The following is a 26,437-nucleotide window of genomic DNA, read 5'->3' on the forward strand; positions in this document are numbered from 1 at the left end:
CTATCCCCGGCCTCTGATTGTCTAGGGATCGCTGCCGTCTGATAGGCTGAAGCCTATCAGAGGCGGTACAGGACGGATCGCCGTCCTGTGCCGCCCACAGTGAGGAGAGGGAGGGAAGGAGAGGGAGGGGGAATAGCGGTGCGGAGGGGAGCTTTGAGGAGCCCCTCCCCCACTAAACACAAACAGCCGGCAGCGATCAGACCCCCCCAGCAGGACATTCCCCTAGTGGGGAAAAAGGGGGGGGGAAGTCTGATCGCCCTGCCTGCCACACGATTTGTGCTGGGGGCTGAAGAGCCCGCACTGCACAGATCATTAACAAATAAGCCAGTCCTTAAGTGGTTAAGATATTCCACAGTTTTGTTTTATATTTAAATCTACTGTTTACGTTTTTACTGGTTTATCATTTTTGCTGGGCTAAAGCTAAAATCTACAAACCATTGATCCTTTTTATCTCTTTTCTGCTCACAGAAGCCATTTTCTGCTAGGAAAGTATTTTATAGTTGTAATTTCTTATCAGTGAGGGTCACACTATAGTCTAACTCAGGCCTGACTGAAACAGGAAGGAACTGCCACTTACATACCTGATGTTTAACTCTTTCAGGCAGAGAAAGAAAAAAAGGAACACAGCACAGTTATTTGTGTACTAGGCACTGTACATACACATCTCTATCTCATCGTGTCACATGTCACCTCGGGTATCCTTTAAAAGCGGCGATATCCTCTATAGTAGAATATTGATGATTTTATTGTCACACGCCCCCTACTGGCCAAAGTGCTCAGTGCCTCACCTACACTATCAACAACTAATAAAACAACATTCATACGCACCTAAAATTCACTACTGGCAATGTTGATCCAAATTTGTGGAAGTCTTTGCTATATTCCACTGTATGGAACGGCTTGTCGCCTGGCTGGACTGCAGGGATTCCATTTCTGGGATCAAACACTTTGAGGAAAAGCAAAAAAGAAAGAAACATTAAAAAATTTAAATTCACCCCTCTTCTCCATATCAAAACCTCCCCCCCCCCCCCCCTTTCCTCTTTTTCAGACCTGTTATTTGTTCAGTATGTGTTTGTTTGACTGCAGTTTCTTGAAATAGTCAGAGCATTTTGTTTCTGACTGAAGTCCGACTAGATTAGTTGCATGATTGTTTCAGCTGTGTGATTCAGACACTACTGACCAGAAAGATCAGCAGGACTGCCAGGCAATTGGTATAGTTTAAGGAAATAAATATGGCAGCCTCCATATTCCTCTAACTTCAGGTTCCCTTTAAATAAATCAGGCCCAATAAGTCATATCGATTGACGAAAAGCAACTACATCAGGAACACTGTGGTGAAAGTCTCTGAGACTTATGTGAAAAGGCAAAGGTAATAGCTCCAATAAATTCCTGTAAGTTCTAAAAATGGAGTCTGGTGCTTTAGAGTAATGTGGCTCCGATACGCAGAGGCTATGAAAAGGCTTCATAAAAGGTTTTTCTTCCTTTTCAACTAGACTTGTTGTTTAGTAGGCGACATAACTTACTGCATGTGTGGTCTGTGCAATAGATCACTGCGGTCCCACTGCAACATTCAGTGTAATTTATGGATGGGCCAGGCTGTTCTCTTTAGCTTTCTACAGAGCATCCCGCGATATGAATAATTAATCCTGACACACGTTCTGCGACTATCTGTCTTCTCTTGGACTCTCCATTAGGCTTCCTTGTAGGAAACAAGCGCACTGAGTGAGTACATCTTACCACAGGGGAGCATTCACAGTACAGCTGCCTACACAACAACATTACTGTGACACTGAGAACGACAACCGAAAGATAATCACTGCAGTGACACACAGGACATCACCGCTTCTCCTCTCTCAAGGTTGTTGTTTTTAACAATAGTGTTATAGATGAACCTTCGAAAGAGTGCTGCTGTGCATTACTGGGCGTGGGCTCCTGCAGGATGGGGGAGGGGCAAAGGAGGGTATATAAAGAGGTACTTTAACCCAGGACTGAACTTCATCCCAATCATAATAAACAATATTACACTGACATTAAAAAAAAATTGTAACATCAAATGCAAATTTGGTCGTGCGCTCCTAAATAAAATAAAGGACCTGTGTACGCATTAAATCACCCTAATCAGTAGCCGATATCCTCTTTCCCACGAGAAATCTTTACCTTTTCTCAAATAGGTCGTCAGAGACTTCTGTATGACTGATATTGTGGTGAAACCCCTCCCACAGTGTGATGTCATGGCCATGGTCCTGACAGTTTCCTGTCTGTGAACTTTGCTGAATTGTGGGAAATAACGGCTGTCTCCAACTGCCAAACAAGTAGTAGCCCCCTGTGCATATATACAGTATAATCTAGTTATAATAAACTCCAAGGGACCAGGAAAAGTGGTTTACTATATCAGAAATTGTCCTAAAAATGGCACAGTATGCTCTGGTACATTCTCTGCTGCAAAGGACCAACTTTGCCCTGCCATTGGAGGTACAGTACAAGCATTTGCACATTTGGTGGACTAAAAGGTTAAAGGATACCCGAAGTGACATGTGACATGATGAGATAGACATGTGTATGTGCAGTGCCAAGCACACTAATAACTATGCTGTGTTCCTTGTTTTCTTTCTCTGCCTGAAAGAGTTAAATATCAGGTATGCAAGAGGCTGATTCAGTCCTGACTCAGACAGGAAGTGACTACAGTGTGACCCTCACTGATAAGAAATTCCCCTTTTTATCTCTTTCTTGCTCTCAGAAGCCATTTTCTGCTAGGAAATATGTTTTATAGTTGGAATTTCTTATCAGGGAGGGTCACACTGAAGTCACTTCCTGTCTGAGTCAGCGACTTACATACCTGATATTTAACTCTTTCAGGCAGAGAAAAAAAAATAGGAACACAGCATAGTTATTTGTGTGCTAGGCACTGTACATACACATGTCTATGTCATCATGTCACATGTCACTTTAAGAATACCTTGGGGTTGCACAGCCAGACTGGACGAATCACTGGTACAGTAATCAGGGCTCCTTAAAAATTGCAGCCGTCACAGAATAGCGGATCAGATAAAAATGGTGCACATCGTCGAAGTATTAAATTGTTATATAAAGCGCTATTTAGTGTTGTGAAGGTTAAAAAATTACACATGGGCTGAAATACAGTAGTACAAGCCGAGACTAGCGGCTAAAAAAAATATAAATAGCGGTCACCATAATTTACCCTCCTTGCCGCTTATCGCAGCTTGTACACGCTCAGGCAAGGGGGCTAGTATTAGGCAGCGAGGGTAGGGGTGGGGTGAGGGAGTGTTAGGCAGCGGGACACTGGTGTTAGGCAGTGGGGTTTGAGGGATAGAGGCAGCGGGACACCAGTGTTAGTAGGCAGCAGGGGTGGAGGGAGTAGAATTAGGTAGGAGGCAGGCACGGAGCTAGGGGGGGTCGGGGTAGGACAAGTGCCCCGGGGCGCCTGGTCCCTGAGGGCGCCCTCAGCCTGGCTGAGCTGCGGGTTTTTTTTTTTTTTGCGGCGGAGGGGAGGGGAGCAGCGCAGAGAAGAGGGAGAGCTGTGCGGACGGTGGGGAAGGGGGGCCATATCCCCCCTCCTTCCCTCACCTTAGGTGCTCTCCCTCCCTCGCTGTCCCCTCCAATGTCCGGGTGGCTCAGGCTGGCAGCGGCGGGCGGAACTCACCTCCGTCTCGCTCCAGCGCCGGCCGGAAGTTCGAGCGCGCAGCCGCTGCTCTGGTCTGGACCAGACCAGAGTAGTGGCAGATCCATTCGGCGCTGCGACGAGACGGAGGTAAGTTCCGCCCGCCGCTGCCAGCCTGAGCCACCCGGACATTGGAGGGGACAGCGAGGAAGGGAGAGCAGCTCTTCTCTGCGCTGCTCCCCTCCTGCTGGGGAGGGGGACACCTGACCTGGCTACCTACTCTGGGCACATATACCCCTGGCTACATATACTGGACATATATCCCTGGCTACCTACTCTGAGCACATATACCCCTGGCTACCTACTCTGGGCACATATACCCCTGCCTACATATACTGGGCACATATACCCCTGGCTACCTACTCTGGGCACATATACCCCTGGCTACCTACTCTGGGCATATATACCCCTGCCTACATATACTGGGCATATACCCCTGGCTACCTACTCTGGGCACATATACCCCTGGCTACCTACTCTGGGCACATATACCCCTGCCTACATATACTGGGCATATACCCCTGGCTACCTACTCTGGGCACATATACCCCTGGCTACCTACTCTGGGCACATATACCCCTGGCTACCTACTCTGGGCACATATACCCCTGGCTACCTACTCTGGGCACATATACCCCTGCCTACATATACTGGGCATATACCCCTGGCTACCTACTCTGGGCACATATACCCCTGGCTACCTACTCTGGGCACATATACCCCTGGCTACCTACTCTGGGCACATATACCCCTGGCTACCTACTCTTGGCACATATACCCCTGCCTACATATACTGGGCATATACCCCTGGCTACCTACTCTGGGCACATATACCCCTGGCTACCTACTCTGGGCACATATACCCCTGGCTACCTACTCTGGGCACATATACCCCTGGCTACCTACTCTGGGCACATATACCCCTGCCTACATATACTGGGCATATACCCCTGGCTACCTACTCTGGGCACATATACCCCTGGCTACCTACTCTGGGCACATATACCCCTGCCTACATATACTGGGCATATACCCCTGGCTACCTACTCTGGGCACATATACCCCTGGCTACCTGTTCTGTGGACATCTCTACCCCTGGCTACCTGTTCTGGGGACATCTATACTGCTGGCCACCTATTCTGGGGACACCTATAGACCTGGGGCTACCTATTTTTGGGCAAGCATTGCTGTCAGATTGAGTGTATTTTGGGGAACTGCTGCCAGGTGAGAGGTGTCTACCATATTAAGGGGACATTCTGCCTATTTATGTGAAATGCTGTCTATTTATGTGCCTCATGACTGCTGAATTTGTCTTGTTGGGGGCCTCATGGTTACTGAATTTGTCTTGTTGGGGGCCTCATGATTTGTTGGGGGCCTCAAGATCGCTGAATTTGTCTTGTTAGGGGCCTCATGATTGCTGAATTTGTCTTGTTAGGGGCCTCATGATTGCTGAATTTGTCTTGTTGGGGGCCTCAGGATTGCTAAATTTGTCTTGTTGGGGGCCTCATGTTTGCTCATGATTGCGGAATTTGTCTTGATGGGGGTGGGGGGCTCATGATTGCTGAATTTGTCTTGGAACATGCTGGAAGGTACATACTGAGGGAGGGTGGGTGAGCGTGAGCCTGCTAACCTCCATGTACATTTGAAGGGGCGTGACCAAATGTGGAGTACCCATAACCATGCCCACATTTGGTCACGACCCTTCACCTTAGGGGGCGCATTAATAGTCTTTGTCCCCGGGCGCTGAAAACCCTAGCTACGCATCTGGTAGGAGGATATGTGCATAGGCATACATTATGTTGTACCAGTGATCGCACCTTCATTTCCTCAGTTAGTTTGCTGTAGTCCTGCATCCATCCTCACCTTGTGCCTTCAGTACCCGCTTGGTGATTAGCTAGATGCAGGACTCCTGCAAACTAACTAGGAAGTGAAGGAGCGATCGCCGGGACAAGGTGATGTACAATGGGATGAGAAAGTTTGGTCAACCTTGTTAATCGTCATAATTTTCCTGTATAAATCGTTGGTTGTTACAATAAAAAATGTCAGTTAAGTTAAATATATCATATAGGAGACACACACAGTGATATTTGATAAGTGAAATGAAGTTTATTGGATTTACAGAAAGTGTGCAATAATTGTTTAAACAAACTTAGGCAGGTGCATACATTTGAGCACCAAAAACAAGAAATGAAATCAATATTTAGTAGATCTTCCTTTTGCAGAAATTACAGCCTCTAAACGCTTCCTGTAGGTTCCAATGAGAGTCTAGATTCTGCTTGAAGGTATTTTGGACCATTCCTCTTTACAAAACATCTCTAGTTCATTCAGGATTGATGGCTTCTGAGCATGGACAGCTCTCTTTAACTCACACCACATCACATCTGATGAGGTGGAGCTGGGTAGGGATGCAACAAAGGAAGCCCAGGCTCCTCAGCAAAAAATAAAAATTAGCCCGTCCCCCTGCAGATCCCCCATGGCCAGAAGTGTCCATTGACGCAGATGCCATCTCCCCGAGTATTAGTGCAGCGGAGCAATGTGACTATATTTACCTGAGTGATCCTGCTGCCTCGGGTTTCCTCTCATTCCTGGCAGCCACGGCTCTTGATGTCACATGATTGGCAGCTGTGTATGCAGTACAGAGCGAGTGGCTGCTGGGAGGAAGAGAGGAGATATGAGACAGCAGGATCAGGTAAATATAGTCATATAGCACCACCGCACTAATGCTCTGCTAGTTGGGTGGGAGGAGGAGAGGCCCCCATAGTCCCCCGGGCCCCCCATTGATCTGTTGATTGCTGTTATGTTTATAGACCACACAAAATTCAATATATATTTGTTGAACTTTTGGGTGAAGGGTATGGTTTTCTATGTTTGTAAACGTTATCTGAAAAACTTTAAAATGAATTCCATTACTCCATTTACCCACTGCTCTATGTTTATTACGCAGTCTACAACCTGATCCTGCATTGCAAGCATTCCAATACAATCATAAATGTTTCTGCTGTAATAAGTTTTATCTACTTGCAGAGGAGAGGGAAGCTTGGTATTTCTCCTCCCACATTCCTGCTCCTCACTGATTGGTTAAGAGTAGTTCAGTGAGACACGAGGCTGAGAAGTGAAATACACCTAACCCATCTGCAAAAGCTGCTGAAATGATCTAGGCTGTGAAATAGAATAAGGGAGGGAATTACATCAGGATTGGCTTCAGTCAGAGGCAGTAAAAATGGAAAATGCCTGAAACAGTTTTTTCTTTATTTACTGTTTAAAAATTCACTGAAATAAAAATGTGGACAGCACAATACATATGAAATGTAAGTAGCACAAGTGTTTATCAACTTATAAATGTGTTTGTTTTTTCCTGGGATTGTATGGGCGTCCTGCTGCTTTAATAAAAATCATCTTTAAAGAAAAAAAAACTGTCTGTTGCGATGTGATGTGTTTGAGTGGAAGTACCCATATTATAAATCACCCTCTTCCTTCAGCTCTTCCTCCAGCCTAAAACCATTCACAGTATTTGACAGCTGCTTTTTATGATTTCAGGACATCTTTGGAAGATTTTTTATAAGGTAGCAAATGTTACAATTTTGAAAGTGGATTGCACAAAAGTAAAGCTGTAGAGTTATTACTTCAGTATTAGCTGAAGCATTCAGTTACACTTGAAATGAAAACTGTACTTCTATTATCCCCTCACAGAAATTTCCGATGATGAATAAAGCAAATACTCCACATTATTACTGCTTTAGCCCCATTTTAGGGATTTCAAAGGACGCACTACCAGCGCTGATTATACCAAGCTGCCTCATGCCCCATAATAAGATGGCAGGAAGGATGGCTGAGGCTGAACCAGTGACTCCTGTAGCATTGAGTAAAATTTAAAGGGAAGCTTCAGCCTAAACAAACAATGTCATTAAGTTACATTAGTTATGTTAATTAAAATAGATAGGTAATATAATCTCTTACCCACCCTGTTTTAAAAGAACAGGCAAGTGTTTGAGATTTCATGGGGGCAGCCATCTTTTTGGTTGAAAGGAGGTGACAGGGAGCATGAGTCACAGTTCCAACTGTCCTGTGTGCTGATCACCCCTCCCAGCTGCGCACAGGACCGGATTTGTACTTTCCAGCGCCCTAGGCTGGCTGTCACCAACCGCCCCCCATTCTGTCCAACTCTGACCAGTGTTCACTGGGTTACATGGGCTTCTGTCTGTTTTGCTGCTTTGCCCCTCCCCCCCCCCCCCCCCCCTGTTCAAAAAAGCAGTGTCTGTCCACTCCATGTAGTTTTGCACTCCAGCCTGGATGCACAGCAGCCGATAGTGTTCAGGGCTTGCATAATTCAGAAATGATGCTCATATATGAGCAGCACTTGTCAAGTACACATACCCATAACACTCCAAGCCTCAGCTGCTGTGCACATCAGTACAGGAGTGCGAAATTACAAGAAGCCCGAGAGGACAGAGCATGCACTGCTTCTTTGTCCTCTGTGCGACTTGCTTCAGTCAGAGTCACAAACAGGTGATGGTGCAGCGCAAAGGAGAGAAACCCATCCACAACAGAGAACAGGTAAGTAGAAGGATCCGACACTACACACGCTGGAATAGATGTAGTGTAATGCTAGGTACACACGATGCAATTCTGACAGATTTACTGTCAGATCGATTATTTCCAATGTCTGATCTGATTTCCGATCAATTTTTCAATCGATTTTCCGTTCATTTCTATTAAAAAAATCATTCAGAAAATCTATCAGATAGCAGATCGGACATGTTGGAAATAGTCGATCTGTCAGAAAATTGCATCATGTGTATCTAGCATAAGCTCAGGTGTACTTTACACAGTGACAATTTAGCACTTACGGCAAGTTAAGACAGATCTTAATCAGTCAGCAGGAAGTTTTTACGTTTTGTAATAGAATGATAATATTTATTGGCTAACCAAAAGAAAAACAGTGAGCCTTTTGGCTAATGAGCCATCTTCAGACTTTGTTCCTGTATACAAGATGTTAGGACACATAGCTATATATACAGTCAGCAGGAGATGCATACATTGTTTTGTAAATATAAATAAATGTAATACAGTTGTCATTCTGTTTCAAAACATCCTGCTTTCACAGATGGCTAACACAGAACAATGCTTTGCTGCTTCTAAAACATGTCAGGAAAGAGTTAAACTGTAGCACAGAGAGAATGTTGCTGTCATTCCTTAGGAAATAAAAACAAACCATAAATCTAACAGGTCTCAGGTCTTTAACAGCTCTGACCAAGTAATAAAACATCAGTCTGGGGGAGAGGAGAGCTGATAATTCCTGTCCATTAATTCATGCATAAAGAAACTAATCTGAACTCAAAAGTTCTACTACTTGAGCACATATATTTTTTTTCTCACAGCAGCTTGTATGTCCCCACTCATTATACTGGACGAGATCTTCAGATGACAACAGATGCTGACTGTCATCACACACACTCTGCAGTGAGAGAGATGCAGGGATCTCTGGAATTCAGGCAGAATAGAGCAAAGCAGAAGTGATTTACTTTGACATGTGACCTCTTATCTCTCCAAGTCCTGCGCCCTGCTGAATTTTATCGCCCTAGGCCTTGACCTTTGTGGCCTTTCCAGAAATCCGGCCCTGGCTGCGCACGCTAGGATTCAATTCTCAAATTCAAAATTAAGGAAAAAAATGCGCCAAAGCAGCAGAAGGAAAACAACAACATCACAAATCCCATCATGCTTTGCACAGCATCAGGGTAAAAATGCCCAGGCAGATTTCTTTGATGGGGCGGAGCTTAGCTTCTGTGCAGCTAAAAATGAGGCTTGGGTAATGTTAGAATGTAAGTATACTTGAATTCTAGGCCTCAGGTACTAAAGTCTAGTAAAGACTTGAGATGCAGGGTCTCTTTAAGCATAGTTTCTCGGAGAGAAATTATGAAGTCATTTACAAGAAGCATCCTCTAGAAGGACACATAATGGGTTATTAGGTCTAAATGTCCTGACATTCAGACTACAAAAAGGTAAACAGAGCCGATATTTGGAAAGCATTGCATTCCGTGCATCTAGGGCAAAAAGCACTGGTGCACTAGATGATGGTGTGGGTCACATGCCCATGCCCACCAATTGTAGGCTTGGGGGTATGGCTCGGGTGATGTCAGAATGTAACTCTTTGATGTTCATACAAAAGTAGGAGACAGTATGGCAGAGGGATCTTCTTCTGCATGGCTTCCTATTTAGAATAATAGCTTCATGTCTGTGTGCTGTAAATAAATGTGATGTACATAGTACATAGGAAAGACTGTTTATACTCAGGACCTGTGAACTGTGGGACTTGGGACTATTCTTAAGTGTAATTTTAGTGGACTGTGAGGCAGCGCAGAGTATGTTATAGAATCTTGATGTAACAAAAGATGCCTGATGGAATACTTGTATAACTCTGATTGCTGAATAAACACCTTAAAGGTGAAGGTGGCTGTCTCCACTCTATCTCCTGTATGCTGTCGCTGTTAGTTGCAGCTCTAATGAGTTGCTGGTGCCGGAGTAAAAGGTGTGTTGTGCTGTTGCCAATAGCAACCAACGTATCGGTTCTTACAGGTATAAAAAACAAAGTTCTGATGCTGTGAAACTGATAAAGAAAAACCAAGCCTTTTCAGTGCTGCTGAGTAGATTTCTAGTCTGGAGGTTCACTTTAAAGGGAAGGTTCGCGCAGACTATAAAAAACAAACTGCACTTACCTGGGGCTTGTTCCAGCTCCTGGCAGACGATCGGTGCCCTCGCCGCAGCTCCTCTCCCTCCCGGCGTCCAGCGATGAAGAAGCCGACCTCGTCAGGTCGGCATCTGTGCGCTCCACGGCGGGGGGGTCACGTGGTGTAGGAACGTCATCGGGTCTCTACTGCGCAGGCTCAGAACTACTTCACCGCTGGAAGCCTAGATTTTTCTAGGTCCAACATGGGATGAGGATGGGGTCAGGGTGAGCGGAGATCTAGGTGTGGAGGGGGGCACAGGATATTATATTACATACTAACACAGATTAACATTGTAAAATACATGTAAAATATATATAGGGCAGGGAGAGAGATCTGCTGCTGCTGCTATATATAATATTTACAGAGCAGCATTAACTACTTAATCCTATCTGGACGAGTATTCTTTTCCAGATAGACTCCGCTAAGTCTATCTGGATACGTATCCGCGTCCAGTGTTGAAGAGGCGGTGCGCCCGCATGCTGTTTTCTGTTTCGGTGGTTGGGGAAGGAAGGCTTCCCCAAACCAATCGCAGTGTCTGTAATGAATGGATATGACCCCCATCAGGGACCATGTCCATTCATAAGTCAGAACGTAAATGAACATAAAAAAAAAAAAAACAATTCCTGGTAAGCCAGGGAGTGTCTCTAGCGTCATGTTTTGGCAAAAAGTTAAATTACACACCACAGATTTTTTTTTGTATTTAAAAAATTAATCTAATTGAATCACTTCCAAAGCCCCCACCCCAGTTACCAAGTAAAATGGAGAAAATGGAAAAAAATAGAGGAAAAAAAAAACTAAAAAAAAAAATCCATAAACAGTTGCTTTAGGATTATTTTAGCGCATATGGGCTTATAATTGATGGGACACACACAAAAAAACCAGAAAAAATACATCTTTATTTCCACATAATATATTAACGCCATATATTGTACTAGGGACATAATTTAAATGTTGTGATAGCCGGGACAAATGGGTAAATAAAATGTGTGGGTTTTATTTATAATAGCATTGCTTATTTTAAAACTATAGGGGATGGAATTGGATAAATAGTGTATTTTTTGTGTGTATTTGCAGTAATTACTGAAAACAACTTTTGCTCACAAAAAGCTTAATTTGTGGCGAAAAAAAACAAGATATAGATCATTTAGGTGTGATGAGTAGTGAAAAAGTTATTGGTGAATGAATGGGAGGAGCGCTGACGGGAAAAATTGTTTCCATCCTGAAGGCGAAAAAAACCTGTAGGCTGAAGTGGTTAAAACCATTCTATTAAATTCACAAATAATTTTGTGGGACATTATCTGCATGCAGGGGAATAACTACTAATCATGATGCCCCCCAGCAATACATTAATCGAGCCCCCATAATGGTCACAACACTTCCCTCCCCTTGGTAACCCTCACAGTCTGGAGGACTGACTTACAAGGGTCATGAAACAAGTGTAGCCATCATGATCTTCACACCCATAATGTGTAGCTACAAAAATACCTGATCTGGAGTATTGGAGGGAGGAAAGGTTAGTAGGGGGCCGGGTGGGCCCATACACACACACCTCTGGGTCCCCCTGCTGTCGCAGAGGCTGCCCTTCTGTAGTTACGTCCCTGTCTGCATGCGTGAGTATGGTCCACACCTCCACAGTGCCACAAAGCTTCAGAGCGTCTTCATGTCACGGCCGGCGTGACAGTCCTGCGCATGCGTGGTTCAGAATTGGAAAACTGCGCATGTGCAGGACTGTCACGATGGCCGCCATAATAATGGGTAGCGGACGTTGTGATGATGCGGAGCGTCCCGGTCCAGGAAGTGTTGGGCCAACACTCCGCCTGAAAGTCGCCGGTAAAAGGAGCTGCCAGCGGAACCTGGAGAGAAGCCACAAGGATGCCGGGGGACCTCATGGCCTACGATGGGCTGGAGGAAGCCCCAGGAAAATCACTATTTCATTTTAATCCACTGCTCAGGGTCCCTATAAATTTTTCTTTTCATTATTAGTAAAATTCAGTGGCGACGCTAGGGCCTTTGATCTGGGGCACCGCATCCGAACCTGTTGCCATGGTGCCCCGGATCAGATTGAGCAGCAGGAGGGGGGACTGGGCAGTTAAAAACTCACCTTCCGTTCCAATACCCGCAGGCAGCTTCCACCTGCTTCCGACTTCCTTCCCCGGTGTCTGTCGCCTTGGTTACAGCACCCCCTGTGATGACGTGACCAATGTCATCACAGAGTGCGCTGTAACCAATGCGAGGGGAGGAAGTCAGAAGAAGTTGGAGGCTGTGCCTGTGTCGATGAACAGTGAGTTTTTAATAACACCTGCTCCCCCCTGCCTCTCTGCCCAGCGCCCCGCTTACTCGGGGCACCTTCCTCTCTAACCTACACTGGGGGCAGCTACCTATCTAACCTATACTGGTGGAAGCTGCCTATCTAACCAATACTGGGGGAAGCTACCTATCTGACCTATACTGGGGGAAGCTACCTATCTAACCTATACTGGGAGAAGCTGCCTATCTAATCTATACTGGGGGCAGCTACCTATCTAACCTATACTGGGGGCAGCTACCTATCTAATCTATACTGGGGGCAGCTACATATCTAACCTATACTGGGGGAAGCTACCTATATAACCTATACTGAGGGGAGCTACCTATCTATCCTCTACATGGGGGGCAGCTACCTATCTAACCCATACTGGGGGAACCTACCTATCTAACCTACACTGGGGGAACTCACCTATCTAACCTATACTGGGGGAACCTACCTATCTTACCTATACTGGGGAACCTACCTATCTAACATATACTGGGGGAACCTACCTATCTAACCTATACTGGGGAACCTACCTATCTAACCTATGCTTTGAGCACCTACCTATCTACAACCAAGCAAAGCCCCAGGGCCCCAGCCCAGCAAAGCACAGCCCCCAGCCTAGCAAAGCCTCCTGGTCTCAGCCCAGCAAAGCATACAGCCAAGCAAACCCTAGTAAAGCCCCCAGCCCAGCAAAGCACACCAAAATGCCCCCAGCAAATTGCCCAGCCCAGCAAAGCCCCCAGCAAGTCACCTAGCAAAGCCAGGGTGGCTCAACATCACTGCCAGCCAAGCTGGCGCAGCATCGCCACCAGCCAGGCCGGCACAGCATCACTGCCAGGAATGCCAGCACAGCATCACCACCAGCCAGGCCAGCACAGCATAGCATAGCATAACCACCAGCCAGGCAGCCCAGCATAACCGCCAGCCGAGTACAGCACACAGGCCAGCCAGCCGAAGATAAGACAGAAGCCAGGTGAGGGGCTTATTTATGTGAAATACTGCCTTTTGAATATATTTAAGTTACGCCACTGCTATGTTCATGTACATTTGGCCCCACCTATAACCACGCCCACTTTCATTGGCACAAACACGTCTATTTCTTGCTGTGGTGCGCTAAGCGTGCCGCACAATCATTCCCTCTTGGTGCCCAGGGGTGCCCCGGATCTCCTAGAAACCAAGAAACGCCCCTGGTAAAATTAGTATCTTTGCTGGTACACAAGGTTTGAATCTGACCTTAATTTATTGGAAAAATGTGCCTTTGAATACGCAATTAGTCTTTAGTGTTCAAAACACAGGATAATGTGCATGGATGGTAACTATGTTCATAATGTACAGTAATTTTGATTGTATATTTGTTAATTTTGTTAAAATTTCTTATATAAAAAAAATGTTGAAAAAAAAAATCTAGAGAGCTTTCTATTGCTATTCTTTAGTGCATATATTCTAAATGAAGTCACCCCATAAATTCTAAATTAAGTCGCTTCATGAGAACAGATGGATCTTCGAGTCTCCGTGAAAAGAAACAGTTAATGTTCGTGAGCCGTCTGCTGGGTGTGAAGAAGAAAAAAAGCAAAAAGAAAAGGGCTTTATTAAAAGGCCTTGCATGCTATTTATCGATTCTCTACTAAAGTGATAAATGGTGGATGATATATATGCTGACTTAGATTTTCGATTGCGGCAGTGGCGTTATGGGAGCTGTCACACTGATTACTGTAATAAGTAGCTTAGGTTGCATGTCTTAAAGAATAGCCGACAGTGTAAAAATCCTGGATAAACTTATAAATTGTTCTCATGTGTGCTTTTCAATGTGCAGAATATGACTGCACTGAAAACAGGTTCAAGTACAAGAGTGATAAACGGGCTTTGTTAAAATGGATTACAGTCAGGGGAAACGTCCAATTAGAAATCTGTCTCACAACTTCGTATTGCTTGTATAGTTATCCTAGCTGCCTTTGGGTCTAATGGCCCATACTCACGGGCTACAAATGTTGCCGCAACACGCGGCGCGCGCGTGTTGCAGCGACAGGTCGCCCGTGAGTATGCGGCGTTGCCCGGGCGCGCACCCCGAACTGTCGCTCGCCGCTGATGTCGCCGGGCGATTGAACCGCTCAATCGCCTGGCAACAGTCGCCGCCGCAACTCTGCCGCAACTGTCGCTAGTCCGCGTGAGTACGGGCTTTCGGTGGGGGGAGGCGCAACAGCGACAGCTTCCGCCGCATCAGTTGCCAGGTCCCTCTGCCGTGTGTATGCGGAGGGACCTGGCGACGAGCTGTCGCCGGCCTGTCGCGCACACGCTCACGTGTGCTGGCGACAGGCCAAAAAGTTGACCGTGATTATGGGCCATAAGTGATAATATTTGTGTGAAAATCACAATTCCCCCTACTGGTCACAGTAAGGTGGCATCAGGGCCAGATTCACACTTCTGGAGCTTGTAGGCACAGAGATTCTATTTATTTATTGTTTTTATTGTACTTATAAAGCACCAACATATTACGCAGCGCTGGACATTAGTTTAGGTTACAGACAATATTTAGGGGTGACATACAGCAATATGACAATACAGGAATACATGAAAACCAGATCACACAGCACAGTATGAGTACAAGGTAATGCTTAGTCAGTCACTGGATGGAGCATGGAGATTAGGCAAGTTAGGTTCACTCAAATGCATAGCATGGGTGCACAGTAATGGAGGTGCATGATCAGGTAGGACACACAAGGAGGAGGACCCCGCCCAAAGGCTTACAATCTAGAGGGAGAGGTAAGGACACGAACGGTAGGGGACCAGAGTTCAGCTGTGGATTTAGAGCACTTGTGAGGGGTAGTAGGCCAGAGTGAAAAGGTGAGTATTGAGGGCCTTCTTGAAGATGCTGGAGGGGGCTGCCCTAATGGGTGGAGGTAGGGAGTTCCATAGTGTTGGAGCAGCTCTTGAGAAGTCCTGGAGGCATGCATGGGACTGGGTGATGCGGGGGGAGGTCAGGCGAAGTTCATTGGAAGAGCGGAGTGAGCGGCTAGGTGTGTACCTCTGAGTAAGATCGGAAATGTAGGTTGGACAGGTTTTGTGGACAGATTTGTAGGTCAGACACAATATCTTGAATCTGATTCTGGACTGGATAGGAAGCCAGTAGATGGATTCAAGGAGGGGAACCGCCGTGGTGGAGCGATGGTGGGGGAGCGGCCTAAACGCCACCCATCAACACAGGCCACACCCCCAATCCCGCCCCTTATTTTCTTATAACATATAGAGAGCTAAATGAACAGAAACCTGTCAGGAGTGTAAATCAAAGAGTGGGCCTGCCCGGCCAAATCTTGGACAAGGCACCCTCTACTTTAATAATAAATACATATATTATTGATTTATAAAGCGCCAACATATTCCGTGGTGCTGTACAAAGTAAGAAACGAACATAGGGTACATAATAATACAGACCATGATATACAACAATATACAAGGTACATAATTAGTGACAAAATACAAAAACCATACAAAATACAGACACTTAGTAATGACAGTGATAAAAGTAACATGATGAATAAAATGCATAATGATTTCAAGACACAAAAGGGGGAGAGAGCCCTGCCCTTGCGAGCTTACAATCTAAAGGGAATGGGGGCAGCCTTAGTTAACATATGTAGCCTTAGTTAGCATAAAAACAGGCTACACATCATCAAGGGCTACACACAACTAAGTCACTACCCTACATTGCATCTACCCAACCCACCTCCAAGATGAGAAAAAACAACCATCAAATGGTAGCGTTTGTGGCCAGAGTGCACAGCTGATCTACCCTGCAGCTGGTGCAGTGCAGGCAGGATGCAATACCCACATCACCCACCATGCTACTTTCACTTTCACAGGAGGCACTGATTAAGCCTCAGATCTCTGCCTCTAACTACTAGAGATGGCCGAACCTCCGATTTTCGGTTCGCGGACCGCGAACGCGAACTTCCGCAAAAGTTCGGTTTGCGCGAACTTTCGCGTACCGCAAATAGACTTCAATGGGGAGGCGAACTGAAAAACTAGAAACATTTATGCTGGCCACAAAAGTGATGGAAAAGATGTTTCAAGGGGTCTAACACCTGGAGGGGGGCATGGCGGAGTGGGAAACAGGCCAAAAGTCCCGGGGAAAAATCTGGATTGGACGCAAAGCAGCGTTTTAAGGGCAGAAATCACATTGAATGCTAAATTGCAGGCCTGAAGTGCTTTAAAACATCTCGCATGTGTATACATCAATCAAGGAGTGTAATTAGAGTACTGCTTCACACTGACACACCAAACTCACTGTGTAATGCACCGCAAACAGCTGTTTGTGTAGTGATGGCCGTGTTGGACTGGTGCGCACCATGGCCAGAGTGCAGGCGATGTTGGTTTTCAAGCCCATATGGTCGGGCTGAGGTAGCTGAATGACAGAACAACAGTGACTGAGTGTCCAGCTGATCGAATTTGGTCTGTCCACAATGAAGCAACGACCTTTTTATCTTGTGTGTGCCACCCCCCTGAGACACTCATATAGCCGGCAGTCATTGCTTCATTGTGATACGTAAGCCCCTTCACCGCGGCAAGGTAACAATCACGAAGGGGAATTGGCACATGTACATGCCTTTTGTTTTGTTGTTGCAGCTGCAGTGCAGCCAGAAAAATTAGGCAGGCATGTACACGCACCAGAAAAATTATTATAGCGGCCGCTGCTAGCAGCGGCCTTAAAAATTCAGGAATCCGCCTGGAGTCCTGGACCCTGTTGGTAGTGGCGGAGAAGGCAGTCAAGTGGCCTGCCGGCAGAGGTGCTGTGTGGGGAGCGACTTATTCTTGGGGCAGGCATTCACATGGTGTACAGGCAGAGATGCTGTGTGTGGGGACTGACTTAGTCTTCTGGTGGGCAGTAGCCCTCCGGGATCCATGCCTCATTCATTTTGATAACGGTGAGGTACTGAACACTTTTGTGACTTAGGCGACTTCTCTTCTCAGTGACAATGCCTCCAGCTGCGCTGAAGGTCCTTTCTGACAGGATGCTTGCGGCAGGGCAAGACAGAAGTTGGATGGCAAATTGCGACAGCTCTGGCCACAGGTCAAGCCTGCGCACCCAGTAGTCCAAGGGTTCATCGCTGCTCACAGTGTCTACATCCACACTTAAGGCCAGGTAGTCGGCTACTTGCCAGTCCAGGCGTTGGTGGAGGGTGGATCCGGAAGGGCTAAGGCGAGGCTTTGGACTTAAACATGTGTAACACCCTCATAGGTTTGTGTAATGGTGATGTTTAAAGGGAACCAGAGAGGAACCTTGTTAAAAAATAGAACAAGCTTTTATACATACCTGGGGCTTCTTCCAGCCCCATAAGCCTGGATCGCTCCCACGCCGCCATCCTCCGCTTCCTGTATCGGCGGTACCGGGTCCCGTCACTTCCGGCGGACGCGGCGAATTGTCCGCATCACAGGGGCTCCCTCCATACCCGTACGCATGAGGCTGCGCAGTAGGCAGCCTCATGCGTACGTATATGGAGGGAGCCCCGTGTGATGCGTCTCCCGGCTGACTGGCCGACTCGCGGCAATGACGAGACCCAGTACCGGCGGATCCAGGCAGAAGAGGACGGCGGCGTGGGAGCGATCCGTGCGTATGGGGCTGGAGGAAGCCCCAGGTATGTATAAAAGCTTCCCCCTAACGTCTCTGGTTCCCTTTAATGCTAAACCTTTGTATTTCCCTCATGGGTTGCAGTGCACAGTTTTGCCCACTAGGGGTGCACTTAGGAAAGATTACTGTGCCACCTAGGAACCAAGTTTTCAGGGGACAGTTCCCGAGGAGAGGGGAAGTTTTGGCGCAATAATCCTGGAGGAGGAGAGAGAAGGAGCAGAGGATTGATTTGTGTCCTGTGTGTGCTGTTAAAGACAGAGTTACTGGATTGTCTGGCCGGACAGAAGATCAAGCTGATGAGAGTGGACTGTTTCCTTGAATGAGTGAGCCCAAGGACTTAAAGGAAAACTTAAGTCAAATAAAAAAAATGACATTTACTCACCTGGGGCATCCCTCAGCACCCCGAAGCTGGATAGTGCCCTCGCAGCCCCGCTACGATCGTCCTGTCCCCGCCGGCGGCTACTTCCGGTTCGGCGACAGCCGCCGACAGGCTGGGAACGCGGCTGATTTTCCGCGTTCCCAGCCGCTGCTATCACCCTCTATGCTGCTATAGCGTATATATAGACGCTATAGCAGCATAGAGGGTGATAGCAGCGGCTGGGAACGCGGAAAATCAGCCGCGTTCCCAGCCTGTCGGCGGCTGTCGCCGAACCGGAAGTAGCCGCCGGCGGGGACAGGACGATCGTAGCGGGGCTGCGAGGGCACTATCCAGCTTCGGGGTGCTGAGGGATGCCCCAGGTGAGTAAATGTCATTTTTTTTATTTGACTTAAGTTTTCCTTTAATCATAGTGAGCTGCTGGTATTTCTGCCCTCAGAGGTAACAGATCTGCACACCATTCTACAGTGTTTTGAACAGTGCATCCAGGACAGGAGAGTGAGATCAACACACATCAATGCCCTGCATTCACCCCAGATGCATTGTTACTAGCTGTCTGTCTGGAGGACTGTGCTAACTCTCCTAGTGCATATTTCTCATGCTGATATTGAAATACTCACAAGGCAAATGCTTAGAGCCCAAGAACCCTGTTTTGGATCATATAACTCAGTAAAGTGCAGGGAATCATAGACTGTGGACTCAGACAATAGTTAGGAATCTTTCTGCACAAGTGAACTTTACTGTCCACCACTGTTCTAAGTATTTAACCGAGAGACGGGCCCCAACGCATGCAGCTGCCAACTTTTTCTTCTTTTTGCTACCACCAGGACTATAGTTTTCTTCCTTTTTGGTATATTTAAGTATTGAAAGCCATTTACAGGGATTAAGATATTTTCATTTGATTAGAGTCAATATCTAACTTTTATTGTATTCTCAGCATAGTTTGTCTTTATAGTGAAACTAGTTATAGCGACACCCTGTGGAGAAAAGTGTAATCGATTGAAATTACTGTTTAAGAAACTGTTTGACCTTGCTTTACATACCATATTGCAGTATTCTTTTATAACTAGTAATATTGTGTGCAAGATTGTGTGTTTACCACTATTTTGTTTAGGGTCTTACTGTTGAAAATAAGAAGTTATGAATCAGGATGATACCATCTAACTTAGAGATGGATAAACAGGCCGATTGCTCATATAAACTGTGTTTGAGCATTGGGGAAGAAAAAGGGGTGTTCACCGGAGCAAAGGAGGTCTGAACCTACTATCCCACATTTAAGGCACACCCACGGGTGTGCTACACATGTCCGACATCACCATGAGATCGCTGGGGCGTCCTGTCCTTGCCTGCGTGGACATGGGAGGAGGATTACTGGCAGTGGAACCTTTATTCCGTTGTGCTGTGACATCACCCTTAAACGCACTGTAAAGCATAGTTGCCAGCTTGTTCTGCATGTGCTGCATCCTTTCTGCCTTTAGATGAGTTGGTAACATCTCTGCCACTTTGTGCCTATACGAGGGTCTAGTAGCATGTCCACCCAGTACAGCTCATTCCCTTGAGTTTTTTTATACGGGGGCCTCAACAGGCTGCACAGCATGAAAAGATGCCATCTGCACAAAGTTGGATCCAGACGTACTTTCCATCTCCTCTTGCTCTTCCTCAGTGACGTCAGGTAAGTTCTCCTCCTCCCCCCCAGCCACGAACAATACCACGGGAACATTGAGCAGCACAAGCCCCCAGCGACGCCTGCTGTGGTTGTTCTTCTGCCGCCGCCTCCTCCTCCAAAACAACACCTTCCTCATCATCTGAGTCTGACTCCTCTTCCCCACATGACTCTTCCTCCTCCCCCTCTGTGCTGCCGCAGGTGTTGAGGAAACATCTGGTTCTGATGATAATTGATCCCACAACTCTTCCTCCTGTTCCTCTTCACGCTCCTCCGCAGCTTGATCCACCACTCTATGCACGGCACGCTCCAGGAAAAATGCATAGGGGATCAAGTCGCTGATGGCACCTTCACTGCGACTCACCATGTTTGTCACCTCCTCAAACGGCTGCATGAGCCTGCAGGCATTTCGCATGAGTGTCTTGGGCCAAAACATCCCCATCTCCCCAGACTGTGTCCTTCTACTGTAGTTGTAGGGATACTGGGTGACGGGTTTCTCCTGTTGTAGCAGGCGGTAAAACATGACCAGGGTCGAATTCCAGTGAGTCGGGCTATGACAAATCAAGTGTCTCACCGGCAAGTTGTTTCTCCGCTGAATGTCCGCAAAGCGCGCCATGGCCTTGTAAGACCGCCTGAAATGCCCACACAACTTCCTGGCCTGCTTCAGGACGTACTGTAAGCCTGGGTACTTAGACACAAATCTCTGAATGATGAGATTCAGCACATGTGCCATGCAGGGAACATGTGTCAACTTTCCCAAATTCAAAGCTGAAATTAGATTGCTGCCGTTGTCACACACCACGTAAGTGTAAGTGTATCTCCACACAGTCATTGTCAGGGCTGTTTGAGGGTCGCTAACCTCCTGGATTGCAAGGAGGAGGTGGCCACGTATGGGGTTAAGCCGAAATTTTTGAAATTTCGCGTTACTATAATTACGCATGCGAAATTTGCTATTACGGCGCGAAATTATGGTAGCGTAATTGCCATTAAAATCGTAATTGATAATACCGTAAGCGTAATTTCCAACGCGTAATTTCGCGTTTCATTCATAACGTAATTTCACGTACAACAATACCGTAATTTTACGTTAAACCATAACGTAATTTTGCATTTCTTTGTAATTTCGCGAATTTCGTAATTGTGAGCTATAAAAAGAAATACATTTTAATTTTGAAAATGAAAGTAATTTCGTTTATAATAGTAATTACTAGACACAGGAAAGTGTCTAGGTATTGGAGATTGTCCAATCATATTACAGGCTTCTTTTGAGATACATCCTAAACAACCAATTGTAGTTTGTAGTTTTGTAATTTTCGCATATGAACGCTTTTTCACGTTAAATAATGTAAAAACTAAGCATGCGCAGTTCAAGGGTGTATTGACAAGAATGTTTCTAAGCATAGAGCAAGCTTTTTTTTCGCAATAATTACACTGTGATCAATGAGAGTAATATGAACTATCGCAAAATTACGTTACGTAACTACGCTTACAAACGTTTGCATGCAAGGCAAACGTAATTTCGCGATACCCACCGTAACGCGAAAACTACGCGAAAGTTAACGCTTACAGTAATATGAACTATCGCAAAATTACGTTATGTAACTACGCTTACAAACGGTTGCATGCAAGGCAAACGTAATTTCGCAATACCCACTGTAATGCGAAAGCTATGCGAAAATTACGCTTACGCGGAATTTCGCGAAATCCTTCATCATTACGATTATGTACTTACGGCCATAATCGTACTTACACTAATAACGCGAAATTTCGCGAAATCGTAATTAAGTCATTACGCTCACCTCTAGCCACGTACAGCCTTTCGGGTATGTTTACCCGTATCCATGGTGATGCAGATGCGCACATGACGTGGGCGTCATAGGCAGCCGGGATTGGCGGACTGGGAATGATCCGGAAACGGAAGTGCGCACGTTTGGCACGCACTCCTTGCTGGTCAGAGGAGCCAGCACTTCATTAGAGTATGCAGACAGAGGGGCGTGTAGGATCAATGCTATTTGTTCACGCCCTCCCCTCCGCAGCGCTATTACACTTCTGGATGCCATAGAGTTGAGCTTTCTGTGATCAAACACCGGCTGCTGCGAAACAATTGTCGGAGGACAGGCTCTGTGTGTGGGGTGTCATCTCGACGGGTGATGTAAAATATTGGTTTCACCGATGTGTTACGCTGCTACTACTGTTTTTACACGTGTCTTGCAATAAATGCTTGTTGAAGTACACTGGTGCCCACGCCCCTCTCTTGTAAGGACTTTCAAGTGTTGCAATTTTTGTGGAGGCACAGTGGAAGATCATCTTGCTGTATAGCTACGTGTATCCAGCAGATCGTTAGGAGTGCGGGGAACTTTCTTGTTCTATTTAGATACCATGGCCAGGAGCGTTGTGTGCATGCATTACCCCAAATTTCCCATGTGCAACCCACAGTCTATACTATTGCTGCTATAGAGGCACCCATCTCAGGCACTGTGCCTAGTTGCCTTGTGTATGATCCTCCTCTGGTGTAAAGTGACACTGAAGCAAAAAAAAAAGGTTAGGATATAATTAATTGTATGTGTAGTATGCATAATTCATAGAACATTAGTAGCAAAGAAAAGAGGTGTTTTTTTTTTTTTGTTTTTTTTTTATATCATTCTCTAATATTTGCAGTTTACACACTATACTCTGTATTTTAAACTATAGAACAGAGCAGAGCTAATGACCCTGCAGATCGGTGGGGAGGGGGGACATCCCACCCCCCTCCCTTACCTTGAGCTCTCCTCTCAGCATTCCCCTCCTGCAATCTTTTGACAGCAGGCGGGCAGCAGCGGTGGCGACAGGATAACACATACCTCCTTCGCCCCGGAGGTCTCCGATCAAGTAAGTGCTTCATGTCACTTCCTGTGTAAACAGGAAGTGACATTAAAGGGGAACTGAAGAGAGAGGTATATGGAGGCTATCATGTGTATTTCCTTTTAGACAATACCAGTTGCCTGGCAGCCCTGCTGATCCTCTGCCTCTAATACTATTAGCCATAGCCCCTGAACAAGCATGCAGCAGATCAGGTGTTTCAGTGGTTCAGACTTATAAGTCTGATCTGACAAGACTAGCTGCATGCTTGTTTCTGGTTTTAATCAGATACTACTGCAGAGAAATAGACCAGCAGGGCTGCCAGGCAACTGGTATTGATTAAAAGGAAACAAACATGACAGCCTCCATATACCTCTCTCTTCAGTTCCCCTTTAAGCTCTTAGACATCGGAGACCTCCGGGGCGAAGGAGGTATGAGTTATCCTGCCGCCGCCGCTGCTGCCCGCCTGCTGTCACTAAAGATTGCAGGAGGGGAGTGCTGAGAGGAGAGCCCAAGGTGTGTGTGGGGGGGGGGGGGATGTCCCCCCTCCCCACCGATCTGCAGCCACGCTCTCCTCTTTTGCAGGGGCAGGGGTCGCATCCCCTATTGTTACGCCGGTGATATCATAAGTATATTTTCACTTCAGATTTCCTTTTAAGACACATCTGAAAGAGGAGCTCCAAAAGTCTATCTGCTTTCTATCCTCTCATCAAACTGATTGCTGATAGAATTTGCCTTGTTTGCGTTTGGCTTTGACATGTTTATGAAGCGAGTTTGAAGCAAGACAGTTGTTGGTACTCTAATAATATTAGAAAGAGATGCTGAAACAGCAAACTGAAGGTTACAGATAAAGAGCAACGTTGGTCTACTACAGACTCCCTCGTTCTCCCCACATTCACCAGTAAGTAATATCTATTGCAAACAGATGAGTCTATCCCCACATTAGCTCTCATTCCCGGGATCTCCCTTTCCATTCATAATTGAAGATCCCCTATCTCCTATAGACACACGCTGGAAAGTGATGACTTTTGACTCCTGGAGCAAGCCTATTCTTCGCTCCGGTTTAACGCTTGAAGGGTTTATGGGTCTTGGGCTGTTTTTGTTCTCTTTCTGCTGCCTCGTTCATTTTTTGAGTTATAAAAAGAAGCATGAAATATTCATTACTGGATAAAGTACGCCAGGATTCCTGCGGAAAGGTTATCGGATTTTCTCATGAAATAGCCTTTAAAAAAAAACAGAAAATATGGCCGGTATCCCGACAGATCTATAAAGCACAGGGTTCCCCCTACAGGAGGAAGAGCGGCATTGCAGGTAGTGAACTTTTCACTTGCACCAAAAAAAAATAGACTGCTATGGAGAATAAATGTTTTTCGCTTGTAGATATTTTTATATAAATGGCTTGCTAGGATATCAGTATTATATTATGTACGCAGGAAGCTCTAAAGAAGAGAAATAGCTGCTGAGGTAAAGCAATCAACTAAAGGCACTCATATGTTAGGTAAATAATGTGAGGCAGCTATTTCTAAAAGAATGTCCTTCATTACATGGAATTTGTATACACCGTAAGTGCTGCTGTTCCCTATTTTGGGAAGCCTAGAGGATAAATACCACAACCTAGTGGTGACATTTTGACTTGCAATATAGCCAACTAAAACTGTGAGCGATATGTGTGTGTATATATATATATATAATATACCTGTGTAACGTGGGTGCGTGTGACATCATGTCATGCACACGCATTTGTCGCTCGTGCGGATATTGCCAACCAGGGGCACCCAAATTTCCAATTATGCCCGTAAATGCACCCACGGCCTATACAAACTGTGACAAAGATGGTGTGGATATCAGCAGGGATTGCAGCGGGGGAAAGATTAGGGTTAGGCATTGGTTTGGGAAGGTAGGCTAGGTATCAGTTGGGGGGGTCATCAGTTAAGGTTAGGCATCAGTTGGGGGGTTGGTTAGGGTTAGGCACTGGTTGGGGTTTCATTAGGGTTAGGCATCGGTTGGTGGGGGGGAGGCGGTTAACCTCCTTTGTGGTTCACTACAGTATATCTACGTCAGGCAGGACTTCAGTTCCTGCCCAGCCACGTAGATAATCATCAATGGCTGCGGATGGCAGCTGCTCACTCCCGCGCCCACTCCCGTCGCCGTGCTCCCACACACACTCCCGCCGCCGTTAGAGGTGAGATGAATGGAAACGCAGTTCCCATTCATTAATCTAAATCCCCGTGTGAATGATCGCCGGCATCAATGAGATGCCGCGATTATTTGTATCTTCCAGAGTAACACGTCCACACATTACTTCCTGTTTAGCGTACTTATACGACGCGAATAGGAAATAATGAGTGAGGACCTTTTGGCCAAATAGTAAAATTATACCTACACACAGTACAATTGCACTTACATACTTTTTTTTTTCCAGATAAAAAGACATATATATATATATATATATATATATATATATATATATATATATATATATATTTAACCCCTTTCCTCCTACCCTCTCCCATAGTTACTTAAATAAATTATATGCATAAAAGATTATTATAATAATAATAATAAAATACATAAATAGTTACCTTAGGGACTGAACTTTTTTAATATGTATGTCAAAAGGGTATAGTAATGTAATTTACAAAATTACAGGCTTGTAATTAGTGATGGACGCAAAATTGAAAAAATCACCTTTATTCCGAATAAAATATTGGCGCCATACCATGTACTAGGGAAATATATTTTAAACATTTTAATAACCAGGACAAATGGACAAATAAAATATGTGAGTTTGAATTACGGTAGCATGTATTATTTTAAAAAATATAATGGTCGAAAACTGAGAAATAATGAATTTTTTCAATTTTTTTCTTTTTTTTTCTGCTAAAATTCATTTAGAATAAAATAATTCTCAGCAAAATGTACCACCCTAAGAAAGCCTAATTGGTGGCGAAAAAAACAAAATATAGTTTGTTTCATTGTGATAAGTGGTAATAAAGATATAAGCGAATGAATGGAAGGAACGCTGAAAGGTGAAAATTGTTCTGGTACAGAAGGGGAAAAAACCCTCAGGTGTAAAGTGGAATTGGTGGGGGGAGGGAGGGGGGGCTAATAGGGTTAGGCATCAGTTGGCGGGAAGGTGGTTAGGGTTAGGCATTGGTTGTTAGTGAGGGGAGTCGGTTGGGGTTAGGTATTAGTTGGAGGTGGGGTCAGTTAGGTTTTGATATAGGGAGGGTTCAAATG

The 26,437-nt window shown here is 45.7% G+C and overlaps 1 protein-coding gene across 1 annotated transcript in view; it reads right to left on the reverse strand.

Moving 5' to 3' along the window:
* The window catches only part of SPATS1 (spermatogenesis associated serine rich 1), a 68,704-nt gene that overhangs the window by 16,442 nt on the left and 25,825 nt on the right, over nucleotides 1-26,437 (reverse strand). The window contains exon 5 of the mRNA XM_068279071.1: nucleotides 829-946. Within this exon, the coding sequence (XP_068135172.1) occupies nucleotides 829-946 (118 nt within the window). The remainder of the gene's footprint in view (nucleotides 1-828; nucleotides 947-26,437) is intronic.

The sequence above is a fragment of the Hyperolius riggenbachi genome, chromosome 4 (genome assembly GCF_040937935.1).
Source record: "Hyperolius riggenbachi isolate aHypRig1 chromosome 4, aHypRig1.pri, whole genome shotgun sequence".
NCBI classification, from domain to species: Eukaryota; Metazoa; Chordata; class Amphibia; order Anura; family Hyperoliidae; genus Hyperolius; species Hyperolius riggenbachi.